The sequence below is a fragment of the Parasteatoda tepidariorum genome, chromosome 10, assembly GCF_982258835.1.
Source record: "Parasteatoda tepidariorum strain Cologne lab strain chromosome 10, Ptep-v5.0, whole genome shotgun sequence".
Taxonomy (NCBI): Eukaryota; Metazoa; Arthropoda; class Arachnida; order Araneae; family Theridiidae; genus Parasteatoda; species Parasteatoda tepidariorum.
The window spans coordinates 54,532,431-54,555,378 of NC_141764.1; the positions used below are offsets into that span (position 1 = coordinate 54,532,431).

Consider the following 22,948-nt stretch of genomic DNA (forward strand, 5'->3'; position numbering starts at 1 on the left):
AGAAAATACTTGGTAGCTAAGTGCATAACGATGGTCGTAAGAGGCAAATCAGCGTGGGGTACATTTCCAAATGGAATGAATTACTAGTGGGGAACTATTGTCATTAACTAAAAAAATGTTAATCACATGGATGAAACTGCATTTTAAATCATCAAAATGAGCTGATGTGATAGTTGTACAAATGAATTTTGGCATTATCAAAGTTAAATTCATTTCCAAGGTCCCAACAGTATGTGTCAATCGAAGATGTATCAAATTCTTGATAATATATATGTCTAATCGTGATCTCATGTTTAAGTTTTAATGCACATCTGGTTGACTCAATGAAGCAAAATTCGCATTGTCAAGCATGCGGTAAACGTCCAAGCTATCATCAATGCCGATAGAATCTTTAAGAGTAGTTTGCAGGGCATATATCAATAAAGCTAAAACTCTCCTTTTTCGATTTATATCTTTCTAAGAAACTACTTGTGTTATCACTTTGAAATTTTTTCAGGATATTTGAAATTGAATGATGTGATAATATTTTTGCGTTAACAGGAATACTTTTTGAGTTATGAAGGATTTTTGATAAAAAATTGAAACTTTTTTAAAAGTTATAATTTTTTTTGTTCAAATTTTTCTAAAGCAATTTCTACCAAAGATATATATTAATAGTTATCACAGTGTAAAGAGGTATAGGTAAATATTCCGTGAAAAAACTAAAGCAACATATTGTTCAGTTGCTCAGAAAAGATACATTGAAAAGGTCAAGTTCAGCATTATTGATATTTAGCATTATTGGTGTTTAGCATTATTGGTATTGGCATTATTGTGTATAATGCACCAAAAAAAAAATGGAAATATCTGAATAACTTTTTATCTAATCATCGGATTTGCATGTTCTAGGACACAATCATAATGGTTTGAGAGGGTGAGCTCAAATAAACTTAGTTAATACAGAAGATTTTTTAAGTTACGAAATCAGACCCCAAAGAAACGTAATTTATCTGAATTAAAATACTTTTGTTTCGACGTATTTGAATTTCTGATCCCTTAAATGTAGGAGTTAGTCACAATCTGAAAAATATGATCCCAATAGTTTGATCAGGAGAGTGTTCCAAATTTTGGACTCTTTAATATTAATTTTACTATTCCGGGCAAAAAATAACTTTTAGTAAATATTTATATATTTTATTATTTTATTTAAGAATGGTAGAAAAATTTTGAATTGTAAGGTATACAATTTTTTACATAATTTTAAATACTCTAATTTTAAATGGCAAAATACAAATTGTCAGCAAAATTGGTCTAATAGCTCCAAAAAAATTTAATATAAAAACTTTTTGACCGATTTGGCTCAAATTTTGCATAATTTGGGCATATAAAATTATAAATTTTTTAAACTGATAAAAAAAATTGCACACTTTATTATTCAAAGTTTTTTTGACTATTATTCAATAAAATAATGAAAAATAATCTATATTTAATGAAATTTGTTTTTTTGCATAGATTTATCTTTGAATAACGAAATTTTGTAAGTGTGAGCAAAAAGTTTTCAATTCGCTTTGAAATACACAAGAAGTAAAATTTACCAACTTTGGACCGTTCTTTTGATCAAGCTATAGGGACCATATTTCCCTGATTGCGGCTGCCCCCTATTCTTAGGGGATCAAAAATCCAATTTAATCGAAATAAAGGTATGTTGATTCAGAGAAAGTATGTTTTTGTGTCTGATTTCGTAACTTAAAATATTATCTAAACTTATTAATTAGCATATTTGAAATCACTTTGAGTCTTTTAGATTGAGTGTCAGAACCTTAAAATCCGATTATTAGATCAAAAGTTATTTAGGGTAGTCCGTTTTTTTTTTGGAGCATTGTGTAATGAAATTCAAACATCAGTTACTTTTCTTCCTAATTCTTTATAAGTAACTGGGCTCATAATAAAATAGAATGCAGATTATTTTTAAAATTATAATTTTGTAAATTCTGTTATAGATTCTTTTTTCTAAAGACTAATGAAATCAAATAATTGTACAATAAATTTCAAAAAAGTAATTATTCTCCCAACAATTTTATTAAGCAACATGTTTCATAATTTAGTAGCATGTAAAATAGTTTTGTAATTGTTTTCACTAGTTTTGCATAAATTTTTTTTAAATATTTGTCAAAGATAACATATAAATTGTGCATCAGAGGTCAGAAGAAAATTTTCAGGCAACCTAAAATTAAAATAATACAATACATAATAAGAAAGCATGCAAAACATTTGTAATTTTTTTGCAAAGTTTTGTATTACTTTTCGTTTATTTCAAAATCATTACATTTAAATTACTTTTCATGTTTTGCAAAATCCACGACTTACAATTCTCATTCATCCTGAATTTTAAGAAGCATAGCAAATTTAAAATCATGAGTACATTTTTGTAGTTTACTTTTCAAGATATAATATGGTTCTAAATTTTCAATTCATTTCAGAAACATATCTATAATTCAAACACTAAACTTTAATTTATCATGCACTCATAACACATCAAAATGCAATCAAACTATATGATTGTATTCGTTCATATTCTACTAGTTCAAAAAACACAAAAAACTCCCCCTCTAAATTTTTTATTTTATTTTGCTTAGTATGTTTTAGAAACTGTTTTGAACAAAAGTTCAAGATAGAATTTTTCAAATCAATGATTATTGATTATTCTAGGAAAGGAAGACCCAAATTTATGAATAATTTTTCTTTTCCCCATCTTCCTTGAGAAATTCAAAACAATATAAGAATGCAGAGCAACCTCATTTGCATGGAGCTTCAACATAATTTTTTTCTACCCTGAGGCAATGCTTTCCTTTTTGTCTTTACATTTCTCATATCTCACGAAAAAATACTTTAAGTTTTCAATACTTACTCGAGTGGTATTTTTGATTTCTTGTCTGAAGTTAAATTAATAAATTATTTTTTTGAATCTTTTTTGTGATTTTTATCTTAGAAATTTCAATTTATTTTGATATCTATTTAAAAAAAAATGCAAATGTATGGATTTTTATGAAGCTCTGAGTTTAAATATTAATGTAATTATCTGACAACAAAATTTTATGTTTTTAACTATTATATAACTTTATTTTTTAAAAAAAATACTGTATTCAATCTTTTTTTCTCTAGAAAATTGAACAAAAAATTAAAGATTTTGAAAAAAATGAAAATATTATATTTTAAATGGGAGATAATTTTAATTTAATTGCCCAAAAACTTATGGAATTCCAAAAAAAATATATGGGTTAAATAGGCCAAAAAATATATATACGCCGAAGAGGAAGAGCCATTACATTACAACCACCCTCCATCTATAACAATGGGCTCGCCCAAGTTTTCATGGTTTCTCGCCCAGGAACAATGTTTTCATGGGGCACATTGAGACCAATAATTCTCATAGAACAATCCCTGACTTCGGTAAGCTACATGGACATAGTTGCAGACCAAGTTCACACCCATTCATGGCAAACAGTTTTTCTTGCGGGGGATGGTGTTTAGCAACAGGATAATGCACCATGTCATAAAGGTCGAATCGTCATGTTGTTCGTGGAACATTCCAGTGACTTTCAAGTCATGTCTTGGCCCCCAAATATACCTGACCTTAATCCAATAGAACATTTGTGGTCCTACTTGAAAAACCAAATTCGTGCTGCCACGCTACCCCCTCGCAATGTGAGGGAATTGCAGGACCAGTTGGTCAGCGCTTGGTACCAGATACCTCAGAGTACTTGTGGAATCAATGCCACGGCGGGTGCTAGCAGTTTTGAGGGCTAAAGGTGGTTCTACATGTTATTAGCAGGGTAATCATAATGTAATGGCTCTTCGGTGTATATTATTATTTAATGGCTTTCACAACGACGCATCATGAAATACTGATTTCAATATTTTTCCAATTTCAATGGTACAAATGGTTACAATTTAGAAAGTATGGCCAAGAATTTAGCCAAGAAATCGATAATTTTTAGTTCACTTATTTAGATGTATTCTAATGTATTCTAATGTAGTTGCTTATTTAGATGTATTCTAAAAGCTTTAAAGCGTATAAATTGCATTACTTGAAATACCATTGCTGCGATCACTTTATAAAACTTTCTCTTTCTTGGCTGAAGTGTATAATTATGGTTGTCTGAGCATCATATTTTGACAACGCGGTGGTTCTTGGTTCGAATCCTGACGACAGCTGACGAACATCGCTCTCACATATTTCTCCCTCCACATGCATTTTGCTAAAAAATGAGTAGACAATTTAATGAAAGATAGAAAATGAGTTTCAGATTTAAAACCATATCGCTGGTTCAAAACTAAAATGACTCTTCTGCACTCACTTCTCATGTTATTTCAATGAGAGGTGAATGCAGAAGTGTCGTTTTAGTTTTGAACCAGCGATATGGTTTTCAAAATCAACTATTATTTATTTCTGAGTTATTTTGACACAGTTTGTTCAATTTTGTGAAACCTTTCCTAACAGTTAAAATGTAATAAATTCGTCATTGCTTTATAAAATTTTTGTCCTTGCTTGGAAAGCATAATGTAAACTAAACATCTGTACGAAGGTAAAATAAATATTTTATCTTATTCTTCTGAATACTCATATCACCATTGAATTGGAAGTAAAGATGGCATGTTTTGGGAAGTAAAGATGGCATGTTTCTCCTTTTCAAAGTTTTTAATTAATTCCAAGTTATATCATTATTATTATATTTTATCGATAGCCAGCCAGGTGGACGAGTGGTCAGCATGCCTGACTATAAAGCATGTGTCTGCGAATTACGCTCAGACCATGGATGTTTCCCGCTCTGTGTGTTGTTGTACGATGTTTGAATGTGGTCTGCCCTATGAACGTGTATTTGTGTCAGTATGGCGTGGGTACCGTTACTCGCCGCCGTGACTCATGTTGACAGGTGCTCACTGGGTAACGTTAAATGAGCAACACTTCCGGCATCTTCTGAGGACAAGAACAAAAGTTCAGTGTCTGCCTTTAAAAAAGACATCGATATTTTAAATTTTTGGCATTTCTGCCTTATCACAATAAATTTTCAACCAGATATTACCTTGAAGATGTTTATTCATTCGCTTTTTCTAAAGTGAAATACATTGTAAAGTTTTTAAACCAAAGTAGTTGGATGGCTTAGCATTATTTTCAGCACTATCTTTTTATTGTATTTTATTTTTCAATGCCATTTTTTCATAATCACGCATAACAATTTTGACCATACTTAGAAGTGATTATGTCAGTATAATGAAAAAGATGAAAAATGTAATATTAAGAAAATACTTTTCATTTAAGAAAATTATGAGACATCCAATATTTTTCATCAAAATAACGAGAATGAACTTACAATACGTTTAAAATAATGTTTTAAAGTATTGAGATAGCCCCTCTAATTGAATGGTCTCATTTGAGACGTGGTTTTCGAAATTTCACAAAAGAGTACTCAGATTTTGCCAGACAAAGATATTTGACTTGGAAATCAGGCCTACCTGCAATATACATCATATCTGAATTAAAATTACCTCACATGTTTTTCGAAGTCACGTTTTATAATTTTTAAACTATTAAATTAGTATTAACTATTTAAATTATTAATTAATAATTAAAAAATCACGTTTTTTTAATATTTTATATACATATATATATATATATATATATATATATATATATATATATATATATATATATATATATATATATTTTACTTTTTGCATTTTCTTTGGGTCAAAAATATGATGAATTTCATTTCTAATGATTCTTCAGAACCTTTTGATTAGTCATTCATTCTGTTGTTTTTTCATGCTTATTCCGATTTCTTCTTCTTTTACCCCAATTTATTCCATTTTAAGTCATTTAGTCTGTGGGAATGGATTTAGTCTATAGAAATTCTATAATTCCGGCCAATAAGATTTTTCTTCAGAGATTATTAAATAAATTTTTGCTTATATCAATAAATCTTAGCAACAGTTGAACGATAATTTTTCAAAAACAACTGAAATGTCACAAAAAAAACTTAAATATTGTAATCTAAAATAAAATAATAATAAAATAACTTTGCCGTAAAGTTAAGGAAAGAAGTGGAGCTTTGAATTACACTAAATGGGAATGGGAAAAGTTTTATTCATTATTCTACTTGATAATAAGAATTTGTTGACATATATATACTTTTTGATATAAATATCAAAGGATAAAAATTAAATGTTGTTATTGTAGATTTAAATAAACTCGAGTACAAAAAAAAAAGGCCTACCATATATGACAAATACAAAGAAATTGCCCTTTAACTAAAACAAAGATTAGAATCCATCACAAATGTATTGCTTTGAATAAAGATGCATTGTGGAATGTCTGAATTGTATCATGTTATAATAGTTTATTTGTAAGTAACTTAAATCAATCTGATAATGAATATTCGCACAACAGAGGTTAAAAGTTGTAGATACCATTACCCAATCTTTAAGTCATGAAGTAGTTTTGTTATTTCCAAACCTACCCGCATCTGTACTACGTCTACCATTCCCTAAAGTCCTCTCAGCTTTAACTTCATTAATCCTCAACTTTTCTGCCACAGAGAGCTATACGTAATCCCATGTTTCTCTTATCTCCACAGGGACCATTCAGGATATTTAACTCCCGGATTCTCCCTCAACCGAATATTTATTACCTGCAAGGATCCCGGACTCGTATACGTTAAGAAAATTAATGTACCAACCAAGAAGAGTATTTGTCAGCTTACTCCCATTCCGCCGCCTCTTTTATAAACTATTCTACGCATGTTCCTTCGCATGTTTTGGATGAAAATTTTCCAATTGCTTGGACAAACCTCCTAAATGCATCTACCATGGAACGGAAATGAAATTCATGTTTCAAGATCTCGGTAATGCAACTCACGTTCGTAGTCATTTGCATGTACATAACGACCCTAAAATTGATGGCCGTTCTACCTGTTTGTCCACAAAAGATGAACAGAAAGAGATGGACTAGGTGTTATTAAGGTGCAATGTAGGGATGATTAATAATTTTAATGACTTTAAATGGGTATTTTAAATGCAAAGGTAGTAGTTATGGTGAATTTATACCGAAATGTAGCTGCGATTGTAGTATTGTCCCAGATTTGCAATTCCTGTTTATTTTATGACGCTAAAACAATTTAAGAAAATTATAGTTATGTAATACGTGGTTGTTTTGCTAAGATATTATAACTAAAAATGTGAAGATGCTTAGTCAGGATTCGGACTAATGGTTTTTGGTTGTGTAATAGCCTAGTTGAAGGAAACTTAAATTAAGTTAGGATTTTCGTATTTTATGTCGCATCGATTAAAGATAGTAAGTAAAGATCGCACAGTAAATATAGATTAAGAAACGTTTAAAAACCAGATCTAAAAATAATGTTCTAACCAGTGACAAACTTTTAAGTATTCTCCTCTTAGTAAGTAGTAAAAAGGGAAGAAAAGGGGGGTTAAAAAAAGATATAGACAAATTGAGAATTCTTTTCGATGCGCTGACTTAAGCTGAATCATATGAAATCTATTGAAAATGAAAGAATAAATCAGTCAAAAATTAAAATGGTTATTTGTAAAAATAGTACAATTGCTGATTCCTATCTACTCATCAGTCAATGCTATCAAGATAATGTATTTTTTACACTTAATTGAATCGAACTAGAAAATAATCAATGGAGTTTAAATTTAAAATTATTTTCTTGATAAAAATTACTATTTTTACTTAATCTAAATTTGTACTTATCTACACTTTCAAAATTGAAGAGCAATTATTAGAAAAAAATTTTTTCCAATTCATTTTTCACTCTGAAGGAAACTAGACTACATCCAAATGCATGGAGAAAATTGCATAGGATTAATACGTTTTACAAACACAAAAATATAATATTTCACCTGTGCTAATTTACACGTATAAATTTGCTATCTGGAAAAATGTAGTATTGTTAACTTATAATATTTTTTCCACTCTTAACCGAATAATATCATGCAAGAGTCAACAAAGCTAGAAATTCAAAAATCAAACTGGCTTTATGCATAAAAAGTAATATTTTTAAGATAATACATACTGATTATACATAAAAACAAACTTTTTAAAACTATTCGTTCTGTCAATTTGAATTGGGTAGAACACAAGCATAAAATAATGCACAAGAAATAGAACATCAACAATTGCATGAATGTAATTTCAAAAGTGTATATAGTAAGTATTATAAAGAAGAAAAAAAACACTTTTTATGCGTAAAAACACCTTTCAATGTATGTATATGCAAGTAGGAAAATAAAGTTTTACTTTTGTACGCACTTTTCAACACTTTTCACTTTGAACATTTTTTAAAACAAAAGAGCAACTTTTTTTACCTTTCGTATAGTTGATTTCTTAGTAAATAAAGGTGATTATTTAAAGTATAAATTATATTATTCATTTTCAGTAAATCTATCATTTGTATCAATACATCTTTTTGGAAATAAAATGTTCGGTAACTCCTCCAAATAATTATAACTCCTCCCTTTAAGAACGGTGGTGTTACATCTCTTTTTAATTGAGGCTAAACAACAAGAAAAACTTCATTTCAAGTTAACACCTAACCGATGTTTTATTTACAATTTAAAGGGTGTAGTTGAAAAGTGTTTATCCAAATTGAAAAAAATCATCTAACCAAGCTCGAAACAAATAAAACGCCAATTTCGTAAACTCCAATGTTAGCGCGCTTTGAATCACCGGTAGTTTGTATACATCGAGTAAGAGTTGGCGTTTCTTCCACGACGTTATATAATAACTACTGAAACACAAATTTACTGATAAAATATGTATCTATGCTTTTAATTGCGCACAAGTGCTAAATTTATTTTAATTTTAAATATCCTTTAACTTTATTAAAATATTTATAATGTATGATTTGCTTCTACTCTGTTAAGTCAAGGTTCGAAAACATATTTATATTCTCTTTTTAATACACGTATGTTTGATGAACAAACTAATTGCTTTATATTGCATTGTAAAAACAACTTACTAATTATTAAGTGTACCTTTCTTTACACTAATTATAAATTATTAGTGCTGATAAATAACAAACATGGTTGCAGACACTTTACACTAAGTTGTGTAAAAAGGAAAAAAAAAACTTTATGCTGTCCCTCGCGAAATTATTAAACGCACTCTAAAATTCTATATAAAATCTCAATTATCTGGTTATACTATACAGCTTTATTGCTTTTACGTGACTGAAACTGGTTTGCACTTGTTTACTTTCGTGTATCAATTGATCAAATTAGACCAAATATGATATAAATTCGGAGATTGGATAAATCAGATGATATATTATATAAATATGGAATATTTATTATATCAGGTATTATATTAATATATTATAATTAGATCAAACTATTAGACACACTGTAGTTTTTTAATAATTACATGTTTTGCAAAGGCTTATGGGCAATACTTTAATATTTAAACATACATACAATGGGTTTTTATTCAGGAGATATTTTATATAGTTCCTATTTGTATTTATTTTTAACGTATTGCATTACAATGTTAACCAATGCATACACGAACGTAAACAAGTGCAAACTGGTTTCAGCCGAGTAAAAGCAATAAAGCTATATAGTATCACTTGATAATTAAGATTTTGCATAGAATCTTATAGTGCGTCTAGTAATCTGGCCATGGACTCTAGGTATTTTACTACACTATGTTCCTTCGCTCTTGGTGTAGTAAAACACCGAGTGTCACCATTTATGCCGTTAAGAATAGCAAAATTTTTTATAGTGCATGAAATGAAAACATAATTTTAATATATATTCATAGGTCTGAACTCAATTTAAAAATTTTTTTAAGTAGTTGGAATGAAATTATTATTAAATTTTAGTATTTCTTTTCTTTTCGTGAGCAGTTTTCATAAGTATTTTTCTTGACTAAATAAAGTTTACTTTAGCTTATTTCTCTATATAACATAAAATCATAATGGTCTGATACCGTTTTCCATTGTTGTCGACGCATTTTTATTGGCCGGAAAATCACGTGGTAGGATTCAGTTTTCCCCCATTCATTTCCATACTGTTTAGGTTGTCATCAGCATAAAATTAACAAAAGTCGTAAAGGTATTGTTTTCCTTTAAATATTTTTGTATCCCTAATTTAAAGTTATTTTTCAGTACTGCTATTATTAGCGAAAATTTTAAATTATGGTTGAGAACTCATCAAATTTGTTTGAACAATATTATGTATTAAGAATATAAATGTTATTTTAAAAAATGATAATTAAAAAAATCCCTTCTGTTAACCAAGAGATCTAAATGCTTATAATACTAATAGATAGTAATATTTGGACGTGAGAAGTAGAGGGGCAAGAGCATAAGTAAACAGAATTCCTTTTAGTACATACATGTTAAGTGAATATTTTTAACTTCAGTAGAAAAACTGTTTTCTGCCAAGGAAAAACAATAATTGCGAAGCAATCATTGGGGTTGGTGAGCGGTAGCGAACAGGGGGCTTTGCCTCCTAGTATTACAGAATATCTTAAGAACCTGTCACAAAAAAAAATAGTATTTTTTAAAAAAAAAATTATAAAACGCATTCTTGAAAATTTCTTTATTCATGAACAAATGAGTTATTTTATTGATTACAAGTCTTTTGTTATAAAAGTTTAATTTTAACAATGGGTAATTTGAAATCGTGACTCTCATGGAAGTTGAAAATTAAATATTTATAATTCAATTTCGTTTAGTATAAGATAGATATATATTTGCTAGAAAACACCCGTTTTGCTTACATAAAAGTACGTTAGTTAATGCTTAAAAGCTTTACATAAACAATGCAGCAACACTTGAGTAAACAAATTCTAATGTTTCCTACATATATAAAACCTTCCAAGTCGTAAAGATGCCTCGATAAGTTTTGACTTTAAATTATTTATGCTTTAACGAAATATGTTAAAAATGTAAATATTTTCCAACTGCGCTTTAAAAATACCTTTAAAATATGACTGATCTTTTAGGGAAAAATAATAATAAATTAAACAAACGTTAATAAACTAAACGTATTTGCAAAATTTATTTTCCTAAGAAGGTAAAAAAATTTCATTTGACATTTATAAAATAAAATCTTGCATTTTTTATAATCTTATATTCTTCACAAATTTTATTTGTTGTAACACAATTTATGAAATCGTATTAATAGATTTAAATTTGATTTTAATAATAAAATATAAACTTCTCAATTTGTATTAACTTTTAAAGGAGTTTTATGTAATTGGTAAATAAATTCAATGAATCTTTACATTTGTTGTAAAAATCTACGTAGAGATGAGGAATTTAATAAAAAGTCAATTTTTCGCAATCAATATAAAAAGAAAAAGGAACACATTGGTAAAAAATACTTTCCAAAAGAAACACACAAAATTAATATAACGTTCATAATTACACAGAGAAAAAATGTATGATTAAAACAATCCAAATGTGGTAAAATTTACCATATCTCTGGCTCTATGGGAACTCTAAAAACCAAGGTAATGAATATAATGTAACGCTTTCGTAATGTTATTTTTGTTGGTAAAATTAACAATAAAGTAAGGTTTTTATTACCTTTCTGTTTGGTAGTAAATGGGTCAAAATTAGGTAATTTTAAGCAAAAAGCCGTAATTTCAACAGTTCAGTAAACTTTGTTTTCGTCGGTGTTTTTTTTTCTTATGTAAGCTATAAGTTAACGTTTATCAACATTTAAAATTGTTAAAAATATACATTTGTGAATATACAAATGTCTGGAAAAGGCTGAACTAAATTAGTAGCTAAACTATAACTAAATAACGAATGCATAAAGGTATATAAAATTACTACATCAAGGCTGTCCCAGCATCCTAAAATGAGAGTGTAGTGGTAGCAAATTCGAATTCCAACGTAACTCCGGATGCATTTATTTATGTATATATATATATATTTATTTATTCTTATGAACACATAATCAGGCTTGTGTGCTTATTACGAAGCTTGCCTAACGTTCTCTTGTGAAATTCATATACCGATAGCACAAGATAACAAAATAGAGAAAGACAGCAAGCGCATTCAGCCTGGGATATGATGGAATTCGAACTAGCTACCTCCATGTTGTAATGAACGCATTGAGCAATCTTTTCTTATACTTAAAGAGGGTTTGCAAAGGTTGTTTTTTAATGAGCACATAAGCCTTCATTTGCAAATATAACAATAAAAAACAATTTTGTTTTACGTGGATACTGCAAATTGCGTATTCAATATGGAAATTGTCTTATGAATTCTTGTTACATTGAATAACAGAGATTTTCAATCGAAATAAAAACAAGAGATGGAGTAAATTTGTTCTTAATCGATTTACTGTAATGGTAACAGAAGAAATTATGCTACATATAAATAAAATATTGTCGCTAAAAAATTTAAAATTAAGTGAAAATCGCGTGGTGGTCCAAATTTTTTCTAATAATTAATGTAAATATTTTCTTGCAGGGAACTTTAAAAAAAATCTCCTTAGTTAATAATATAATCAAAAAGTTAACATCTTAGTTATAAGCAGATTCTCTTGTAAGGATACTTAAAAAATAATTTTTATTTGTCTGTTCTAAGCAAGACAACACTAGGACAGCATACAAAATTTCAATGAGTCTATTATTTGATGCTAAGAAGTGTATTACATTACGCAACATATGTAGTTTAAATTAAATAAAAATCAATATTTCCGAAATTATTTGATTTTTTATAATGAATATAACAGTGACAGGTTTTGCCATTAAGAAATGCTTAGACACCCCAAGTTTAATTAAAGTTTATAATAATCATTCTACAAGTGAATTTTAAGCGGCAATAGAATGGTTATAAATTGATATATCTAATATTTTTCCACGCAATTACATATTTCAGTCGATCAAGATTTTTTAAAAATCTTTTGATGTCATTATATACATAATTATTTATGTACTTGTTATTTTAGGTACAGATAGTTGTTTTCAAATTTTTTTATTTTTGAAGTAATTGCAATCCGAATCTTGATTTATTGGTTTCATAAAAGTATGTTTTTCGAATTTCTTGGAGAGCTTTATTGGTTCATATTTTCTTCTTTACATGGATGTTTTAAGGAAGAAATTTATCCAAGATATTTTGCGTCCAACAAAGGAAAATCTGTAAGCCTCTTCTGAAAAGTTCTTTAGAAATAGTTTTTTAGAAAGTTCCAATTCATATAATATTGCCATGTTTTCACGGAAACTCTCCTTGGCGCTTTCGTGCTCTCTATATAAAAATAGAAAATTCTTTTATCCAGAGGGCGGATAATTCTAAGCTTCCGGATCTTTTATTATTGCATACAAGTGAAACAAATTCTTTATAAAAGAAATAGTTTTATATATAATAAAATAGTTTTGCGAATCGTAGGGCTTCTGTTCAATTTAATACATCTATGCTTTTGCAAGAATTATATAAGTATAGTTATTTATCAGAAACCCTGTACGAAATTTTTACCCATTTAACAGAATGATTTATGATTTTGAATACACTCTCAAAGGAATCTGTCAAAGTTTAACCATAACATTGATATCTATGTGTATAAAAGAAATATATAAGTTTATTTTCTAATCAGATAACCCGTGCACAATATTTGTGCATTTATCATACTGTCAAATACATTCTGAAAAATTAAAAAAGCTTAAATATATTCTTGATATCTATGCTTTAGGAAGAAATATATAAGTATATTTATCTGAAAGCCTGCTCAAAATATTTACGCATACATCAGAATGAATTTTGAATTTGAGTACACTGTCAAAAAATCAGTCAAAATTTACCATAATATTGATATCTACGTGTATGAGTTGATATCTATGTGTTTGTTTATCAGATAACCTGTGCACAGTATTTATGCATTTATCATAACGATTTATAATTTCAAATACACTCTGAAAAATTTATAAAAGTTTAAACATGTTCTTGATATCTATGCGTATGAAAGAAATATATAAGTTTATTTAATTATCTGCCAGAACCAAGTCAGATTTTTAGCTTCAGCAATAGCAATTAAATCAATCAGCCTACCCTATATGTATGTTAAGGAGGATAATAACAATGATAGAAAATACTTAAAGTATGACTGATTAAGCACGAATAAATAAATAAACCAGTGAGTTTTCATGAAAGAATGATGCTATAGTTTTTTCGATCAATTTTAAAAAGGAAATAACAAAGCTTTTGAAGAAAAAAATCCCAGGTATTAATTTTTCCTAAGAAAATGTCAAATTTTATTAGGCTATATATATACGAATCTGTTTTTTTTATACCTACAAAAACCTCTATAACTTCTCAACTATTAGTTCAATAATTTCGAAATTAGTTTCATTCAATCTTCATTGAAAAATTAAATCCGAAAATATGCTTTTCATGCTTAGATCGTCCTTGGATAGCAATTTAGAAAGTGTATATCATGCTTGGCAAAAAACGTACATTTTATACATCAAAGGCAATGTAATTTCTAAACTAATCTGCTTACTCGATAAGATTCAATCGAGTCAGAGTGTAAAAATATATAGAAAACTTTTTCACTTTGTTTAACTAGTAATATCAGATACTTAAATAGCTACAAATGCAAAACTACACAAAACCCTTATAACTTCTAAACTATTGGTCCAATCACCTCGAGACCGATCTCAATCTACTCAGCTTAAGAAAATACACTGGGAATATACTATACTTGTCTGCATTAAATGGTATTCAATTCTCCCTCAAATCACCTCCATTTTCCTTCACAAAAATGTTTGAGTTATGGAAATTTGAAGTTATTAGATATAATGACTTTATAATGGTTTCTGTGAAAAAAAATCTCGTGTTTTTACTTTTCGAAAGATAATTGAATATTTTTATATTTCCCAAAATTACCCTGTTTTTTTTTCATTTTGTTTTTACATTTTCTTTAATTATTTAAGACTGATTATTATGACTGATTAACTATTTAAGTCATGATAACGCCTCTGTAACATAAAAACAGAAACAAAATTAAACATTTTTCGTGATTGAAAATTTAAAATCATATATTGCTTATTAACGCATTTCGAAAAACACACACGTATATTATTCAAAATCAACAAAAGGCTTCCATACCGATGCAATCTTTCGAAACAATTCCCTCGGTATCAAATTAAAAACAATGGAAAATTCAACAACTCATTCATTATGCTTCCCACTTGAGTGCCAAGGTTACCAACTCGGCCTCAAATGCTTCCACCTAAGCTTAACGGGGCGTATAGTCCTCCCCTCTTCAAACCACGACCAAAACATTCCTCCTCGATCTGCTCTTCCCCAACAATTTCAAGTCATTCGGGGCATACAAATAACCATAAATCCTTTAAACATCGCTTTTACTAATCCTACTCCATGTGGCTAAGCAGATGCTCTCCCTTTGCGAATCAATAAATCTACTTCGTCGTTTTAATAAATAATACCCTTCGGCTTCAGGTAATTGTTCTACCCGGGTAATGTGGATGCATGTGCGTGCAAAGCTAAGCCACGTTCCAAGCTCCTTTTAATCTATACACGCTTGCTCGCGTACTGACATTCGTCTCTGTCTAGTACCGAGTACTAATTGGAGAGTTTGGTTCTAGTGTTAGATGACCACTTGAATAGGCGAACCGCAGTGTGTGCTAGGTATGACAGCCAGCGTACAGTATTAGAGGTCTTCGTGAGAATGGAATAGTTTGAGGATTCTACCGATGAGGGGTGCAGGATTTGGAGCGTGCTATATAGAGCGAATCTCACGCTACCAAGTTCAATTGAATTTTAAGAGTCATGAAACATTTGAAAATGAAATGATTTGGTCGAAGTATTGAATGTATTTGCGTTAAATGAAATAATACTAATTATCTGCGATTCGTGCTGCTTGTGGTTTTATGATTATATTACAATGCTATTGAATTTATTGGGGAATATCAATCCAATGTCTTTTTAAAAATAAGAATAAGATGAAGAGACAATATTTTTAATTGCTTAATTTTGTACAGATTTCAATTAATTTTTTTTCTTTTCAATTAAGTATTTTTCAGTACTTTAACTGTGCAGAACAGAAAATTGAATTATTTCAAAAATTTTGTAAATTTTTTCTTTAAAAAAAAATTTTAAAATGCTCACGTGAAATTACAGCTAATTGGTATTTTATTATACTTAATCACAAAATGCCTATACATAATTGCTGCTTGCATGATAAAAATTTTTTTATTCTAGAATATCTTTGATGCGATATTGTCATTATTTATTTATTTATGTGTTTTCTTATATGTTTGTTTGTTTGCCTGTTTGTTAATATATTTATTTTTGAAAATAACATAGACTCTGATAACGAATTTTTGATAGCTTAGACGGTTTTATACGACATTTTCATGATGATATTTAAGCAGAAATAAAAGTTAAAATATCACAAGTCTTTATATAAATACTCATAACTCATAAATATGATAGTTTGGTTATGTAATCATAACCAAAATTTGGTATTTATAGAAATATTTATTTAAAACTTTTCTCCTCTGACAACTAGTTAGTTTGCTTATTTCTAAATATTTAAAACACTAAGTACATCAAAATTAGAAAAATTATTTAGTTTGTCTACAAGAATTCAAGTTTAAATTCTCAACTCATCTCTACTCCTTTGATACTCTCAGCCAGATCTTGTATGGTTTGATCATTTTGGTACATTTATATAATTTTTGAAGCATAAAATTACAAACAATGAAATTCAAAATAAATATAAAACATTCAAAATAAATGTAACAACCCAATTGCATCTGTCCAAGCAGCAGAAATGTAAATAAAAAACTCATACAGCCTAAGTGAAGTACAAAGATACTTTGTAAAGTACTGTCACCTAACACTAACCAGCTGCACTTGTGAGGTAGGGCACAATTCTCTTTCTTCACATATCTATCTACTACTATCTGGAACTACGATTGTCATTAGTTTTGAGAAGCTTCGGGGAACAATCCAGTGCATAGTTAACATTACTCCCTTGGGTAGCTTTTAACTCATTTATTACGTTTCCAGCAATTGCTAACACTGCTTGTTCCACAATGCAGAAAGTTATAATTTTTTTTCCTAACTTTTTAAGATGGGACAGGAAGTTACTTGTAGCAATTATGCATTTGTGTATACACTTTCTTAGTACACATGTTTCATTTTCTTGGTTTATTCGTGTCAAGCTACATCACAAAAAAGACCACCGGTATTTCAGTTTGCACACCTCATTACCTAAAGCAGATTTGCATCACAAAAATTATGGCTGTAGTTTCTATGTTATATCTTGCTTTAATATCGAAAGTGAAACTAGTCATAAAAATTATATGATGGATTTATTACCTTTTTTTCTCTTATTCTATGTCATTAAAGAATTGCCATTACAATGCATTGCTTCAAAAGTCTAATTCCTCTTCTTTTTATTATAGCCGATCCTCCAGTAATCACATCCCATTTCGAAGAACAAACGGTCAATCCTGGTCACCCCATATCACTGAGATGTATTGCTAAAGGTCACCCATTACCAAAAATAACATGGACAGCAGATGGGGAAAGTATACCGTCATCTGCTAGATTACGTTTAGGCGACTTTGTCACTCAAGATGGCAGTGTCGTCCACAGTTTTCTTAACATCAGCTCTGTGGAAGTGACAGATGGTAAAGATTATGCATGCCATGCAGACAGCGATTTTGGAACAGCAAGCCATCAGTCTAGACTCAATGTTCCATCACCGCCAGTTGGAAGACCTCCACAAAACAGAACAGCATTGGTGGGACAAACCGCTGTCTTCGTTTGTCCTGTAGCTGGGTATCCACTGACGCATTTTTCTTGGGAGAAAGGTATGTTTTTACTATAGCTATAAATATATTCTAAAGAAACATTATTTACATAATGCCTAGGCATGATTATACAAGTTGTCTGGAAAATGACCAACGATTTCAAAAATCAATTGATAAAATGGAAAAGAATAGAAATGGATTTCTTCCTGCAATCTGCTGATTGTTTAGCAGCAAACGTTTGCTACTTTAACAGCCTACAGAGCTACCAAATGGCAACCTTAGCAACTAATTTTAAATATTAGTTTGTAAGCATAAAGTGGCAAACTGTACATTTCTATCTAATTCCATTTCTTAATTTGATTTTTCAAATCAACGCTTATTTTTCGAACACGCGAGATTATTGTATTTTTTTTCCTAATAGTCATTACATTGAAAAGCATATTCTGATGGTCTACGGTTTTGGCTTATCACTTATTGTCTAGGAAATCACCTATTGTCTTGTAAAAAAGATAATAAGTGGTATTGCTTACAGCTTATATTATTCTAAATTTCAAGAACATTTTGTTATTACATTAACTGTGTTTTTAGATAAACCTAAAGAACATGAAATAAAATGAAAAATAATATCAGATGAAGAGACGTCTGATTTATTTACATGATTTAGTTATATTCATATATAATTCAAATTTGACCATATTCACACATCGACAGCTATACTGTTTACAGATATTTTACAATGCTTTAATTAATTTCCTATATATCTCAAATTTTAGTACAAATTTTTTATAAATTTATTTTTTAATTACTAGATCTAAGTGAATGGCTTTTAAATAAACCTCAATAAATTGCACAATTTCCTATAAATAATCTTTACTAATTAAAAAAAAACACTTTGCATTGTGTATCAAAATCAGTAATTATTACTCAGTTTCTTAAAAACAAAATATTTTCCAAATGACTTTTCAGACATATGTTTAGGAGGCATTTCTTTGAATTTTCTTTTTCGGGGAAACTTATTTTCAAAGGTAAATGAAAAGCCAAAATTTTTCTTTGGATTTTTATGCACCCAAGACAGCGTAAGTGATTTATTACAGAATTCATTTAATTACAGAACGAAGAAAGTTAACTCGAGAAGAAGAAACTTCTTTCAAAGGAAAATTTCTGGCGTATCCTCTTTAAGATTGCTAACATTTCTGAAAACAAAAATCTGAGTGTTGTTGTTTTTTTCCCACCTACAGAACTTGGAATCTTTGGAATTTGAAATATGATATTCAACATCGACGTTTTGCTGCTTGTGGTATAATCCCTTGATAAATAAAACAAACAGCAATCTATTGCCTGGTCCTGTCAAGCGAAATCGACTTTACAATCAATCTTTCAGAATCGACCTAAAATTGTAAAATGTTTCGCGTAAATGATTATACATTGCTCTTTGTTCTTGGTCTGCTGAAATCGATGGTTCATTATATAGTTCGCACGTAAAACAACTGCTGAATTATTAGTGTAAGCGGATGAAAATAAAATAAAAAAAATAATTTTTAGTAAAAGAGGCATTAGGTAAAAACTGGCTTAAGTCAAATTACTTTTGTGATAACAAATTGCTTAATGTTTTTCCGTCCAGAGATAATTATAAAGTGTGAAATTATCTGTGTTCTAAATAATTTGAGATTTTACAAAAGAATGGCAGCTTATGAATTTTGAGTTAAATTTCCGTTATCTCTGAAAATGTTTTATCGCGATCGTTAAATGAAGAACATAAGAAGTTCCATTAGGTAGATTTATTGTTTTAATTAAAATGCAATTTGAATGATAATTGAAAATGTATTGATTAGTCTATACTCTAAAGAGCAATTTGTTTCGAATCAAATATTTATCAGAACTTTTTTTAAACAATTGAATGACGAGCAAGGAGCAAAATTAAAAATGGATTTTGTAAGAATTTTAATGCAATAAAATTCAAATTCACTGGTGCATCAAAAAAATATTATTATGGACAAAGGTATACCTTTTCCGCAGTGAAAGCAAATTTCATCTTCTTATCTTGTATATTGCTTTTCTTACTTAATTTAATTTTTATCTTGTACTTTTTTTCGTATATTTCATGATATTAAGAAACAATTTATTTCAAATCATAGATTTATTGAAATATAGCATTTTTAAAGAAATAACAACAACGAGCCTAAAAAGGAATTTTAACTAATACAATTTATTTATGCATGATAAAGCTAGATCATTTCTAAGTTTTTTTTTTTAAAAAATAAAGGAATAAAAAATTATGAGAAAAAGTTTACTTCATCAGAAACAAAACCAGTGGATCCATATTATCATGTTAAATTTCGCTTTTCTTAGCTAAACCTTATATTGACTAGTACATTTTTAGAGTTATATCTTTAGTATCACATTTATTTCACCTTTTATGCCATTTGCAGCTTCTTATTTCTAAATTTTATTTCTCTTATGTCTCTTTTAAGAGTAACAAAGAAGGTTTCAGAAGAGCAACTAGAGTTACGAGTATTGAGTAGTAAGAATGCAGTGGCGGAATAAGTTTAAACGTATTTACAAATAATAAATATTAAAACTATGACTTAATTCTTACAACAAATTTTTATCGATCAATTTTAATTTTGAATTAACCTATCAAAAAGACACAAAAAATTTTATAATTCAGACATAATTTTTATCTCTATACGTAATTCATAAATAACTTCTCGTAAAAGCAAATGAAGTAAATATAAAATATCTAAACTTTACATAGAATGCTCTGTTTTTAGATAAAATTTAAATAGTTTTAAAAATTTTTTTATTTTTTTTTTAGATATTTCTCAACTTAATGAAAATTGAGAGTCATATTATTTTGCGTCGCATTGTTATATGCATTTTATTATGCTTGAGTAGCTTCGAAAAGACAAATAAAAATTTTTCAATAATTAGTGCAGAGAAACAGATATTTCAGCAGTTTGCGAGAGTTATTTAATTCGTTTCTTTTTTAGTGCAAAGTTGTAAAATGTTAAGCATTTGTTTTTAACCTTTTGAGGACCATTGATGCATTTGAGAGAATCACATCAATCCCCTGATTTTTGAAAATAAACAATGTTATTAGAATTTTGGCTAATGACTTTTCTATTTTTATAACAATAACCAGACCTATGCTTGATTAAAAATATGCATTGAGAAAATAAATTAAAATCAAAACTGTCAGGATGTGGTAAAGTTTAGCTCTATAGGAACATAATTCAACTACTCTGTAAAAGCTCGATAAATTTTATCGAAGTGCTTTAATAAAATTAAGAAAAAAGTATTTTGGTAGTATTAAAAATAAAATATTGTTTTATTACCAGAGAGTTTATTAGAAAATATGGAAAAAAAATGGTAACTGTTACCAAAAAGTTGGAAATTTCAAGAGTGCTAGTATAATTTGAGGTGGAAATGACAACTTCTATTTAATTTAATAACTGCTTGTTTACTTTGTTTTTCGTTTGTTAGTTGTTTTTATTTCTATGTAAGTCAGATGCAAACATCTAACAAACTTTAAAGACACAAAATATATGTATTTGTAAAAATATAAATGCTTGGTCTAGGCTTTGCTAAATTAGTAACTTAACTGTTACATACCAAAATGTCCCAACATACTAAAATGAAAAATTGGAGGAAGCTTACTAATTTATATTTATTTATTACTCATACCTATGCAAGTTTGTGTGAATCTTGCTAAGTTTGGCTTATAATAAACAATATTCTCAAATCGAAATAAGGACACCACAAGATAGAGAAAGACAGCACAAACGTAAAACTAATGATCCGGTGGGATTTGAACCACCACGTTACAATAGATTCATCCTTTTAATGTCTTTCTCTAACTTAGGCTATCTGATCCTTAACTTTTCAAGGGATTATAATAAATAATACTTTATAATCAGCACACGAGAATACGTATATATGCGCAACAATAAATTAATAAATACTTGGAACAGTAATGTTTATTCTATTATATGGGCCTTCCTGCCCAAGTAGTCTCTCTATTTTGCCAAACACTTAATAAAATGAGGGTAATGGTTCTAATCCCACCGTAAATCTAGATGTGTAAAACTAAATAAATAAATTTTGGTTTAGATTCGTATGACAGGCTCATGTTTAAACACTAAAAAAGGGATCATTTCTTATAAAATTAAAGAACGGATAGCCCAAAAGTGAGAAAGACAGCACAACGATATTGAGCGCACTCTTCGCTTCAGAGCGTTTGGAGAAAGGACAATGCTGTCGTGCACTTGAAAAACGAAATTAATTGCTTCACGATTGATTTCGAGAAGAGCTGCTGAAAGCTGCTACTTTTTCCTTCCCATACAAACGATAAAATATCACCTAAAATATCTTAATGTAACAAACGCTAAAGTAAAATTTCAGTAAATTAAACAAAATCAATTTTGAAAAATAAATATGTAATTTATCGAACAAAAATTTAAAACATTTGAAAATCTCAATTTTGAATTCTATATTGCTGACTTTGATTCTTCTATTGCAATGTAGAATATACCTTGGCATCAGAAGCTTCAGTAATCCATTTACCTGCAATAAAGGTTTGGGGCATTCACACGGTATCGCTCAACTTCTTTCCACCCTAAACCGTAGATGTAGTGAAATCGAATTTCGGTATATAACTAAGTACGTAATCTTGGAATCGGAAAAAGTTTTTAAGCCATTGTGGCGTAACTACCACTACGATTATTAAACAGCTATTCACTAGTATATAAGACATGCTAACTTGGTTCTATCTTGAGGTACATTTTTTATAGATGAAGATTGGCATTGTCTTATGGTCTTTCCCCACATTATTCTTTGCATATACAAAGAAATAGACAGATGTAAGTGAATAAATATATAAATTCCATTAAACCCATAAAAAATGCATACAAAAGACTCAATGTCTTGATTTTTCTGAGTATAGTATTTCGAAAACACTTGAAGTGATTATTTGGGCCCAGTGTCCCTCTTATTGGGAAATATATTAAAAAAATAATTAACCTCCTATCGGAATGGTAAAAATGAATGAGAGTTTTGAAGAATATTTTGGTAATTTTACCATACCTCAATGCAAGGTATAAAAGTCATTTATTTGAATATTATTTTTGTTTCGTACTTTTGCTAAATCTGTGG

General features: G+C 28.9%; 1 protein-coding gene across 1 annotated transcript in view; it reads left to right on the forward strand.

Moving 5' to 3' along the window:
- The window catches only part of LOC107452972 (cell adhesion molecule Dscam1), a 257,172-nt gene that overhangs the window by 154,155 nt on the left and 80,069 nt on the right, over positions 1-22,948 (forward strand). The window contains exon 7 of the mRNA XM_071184720.2: positions 17,447-17,857. Coding sequence (XP_071040821.1) covers positions 17,447-17,857 — 411 coding nt within the window. The remainder of the gene's footprint in view (positions 1-17,446; positions 17,858-22,948) is intronic.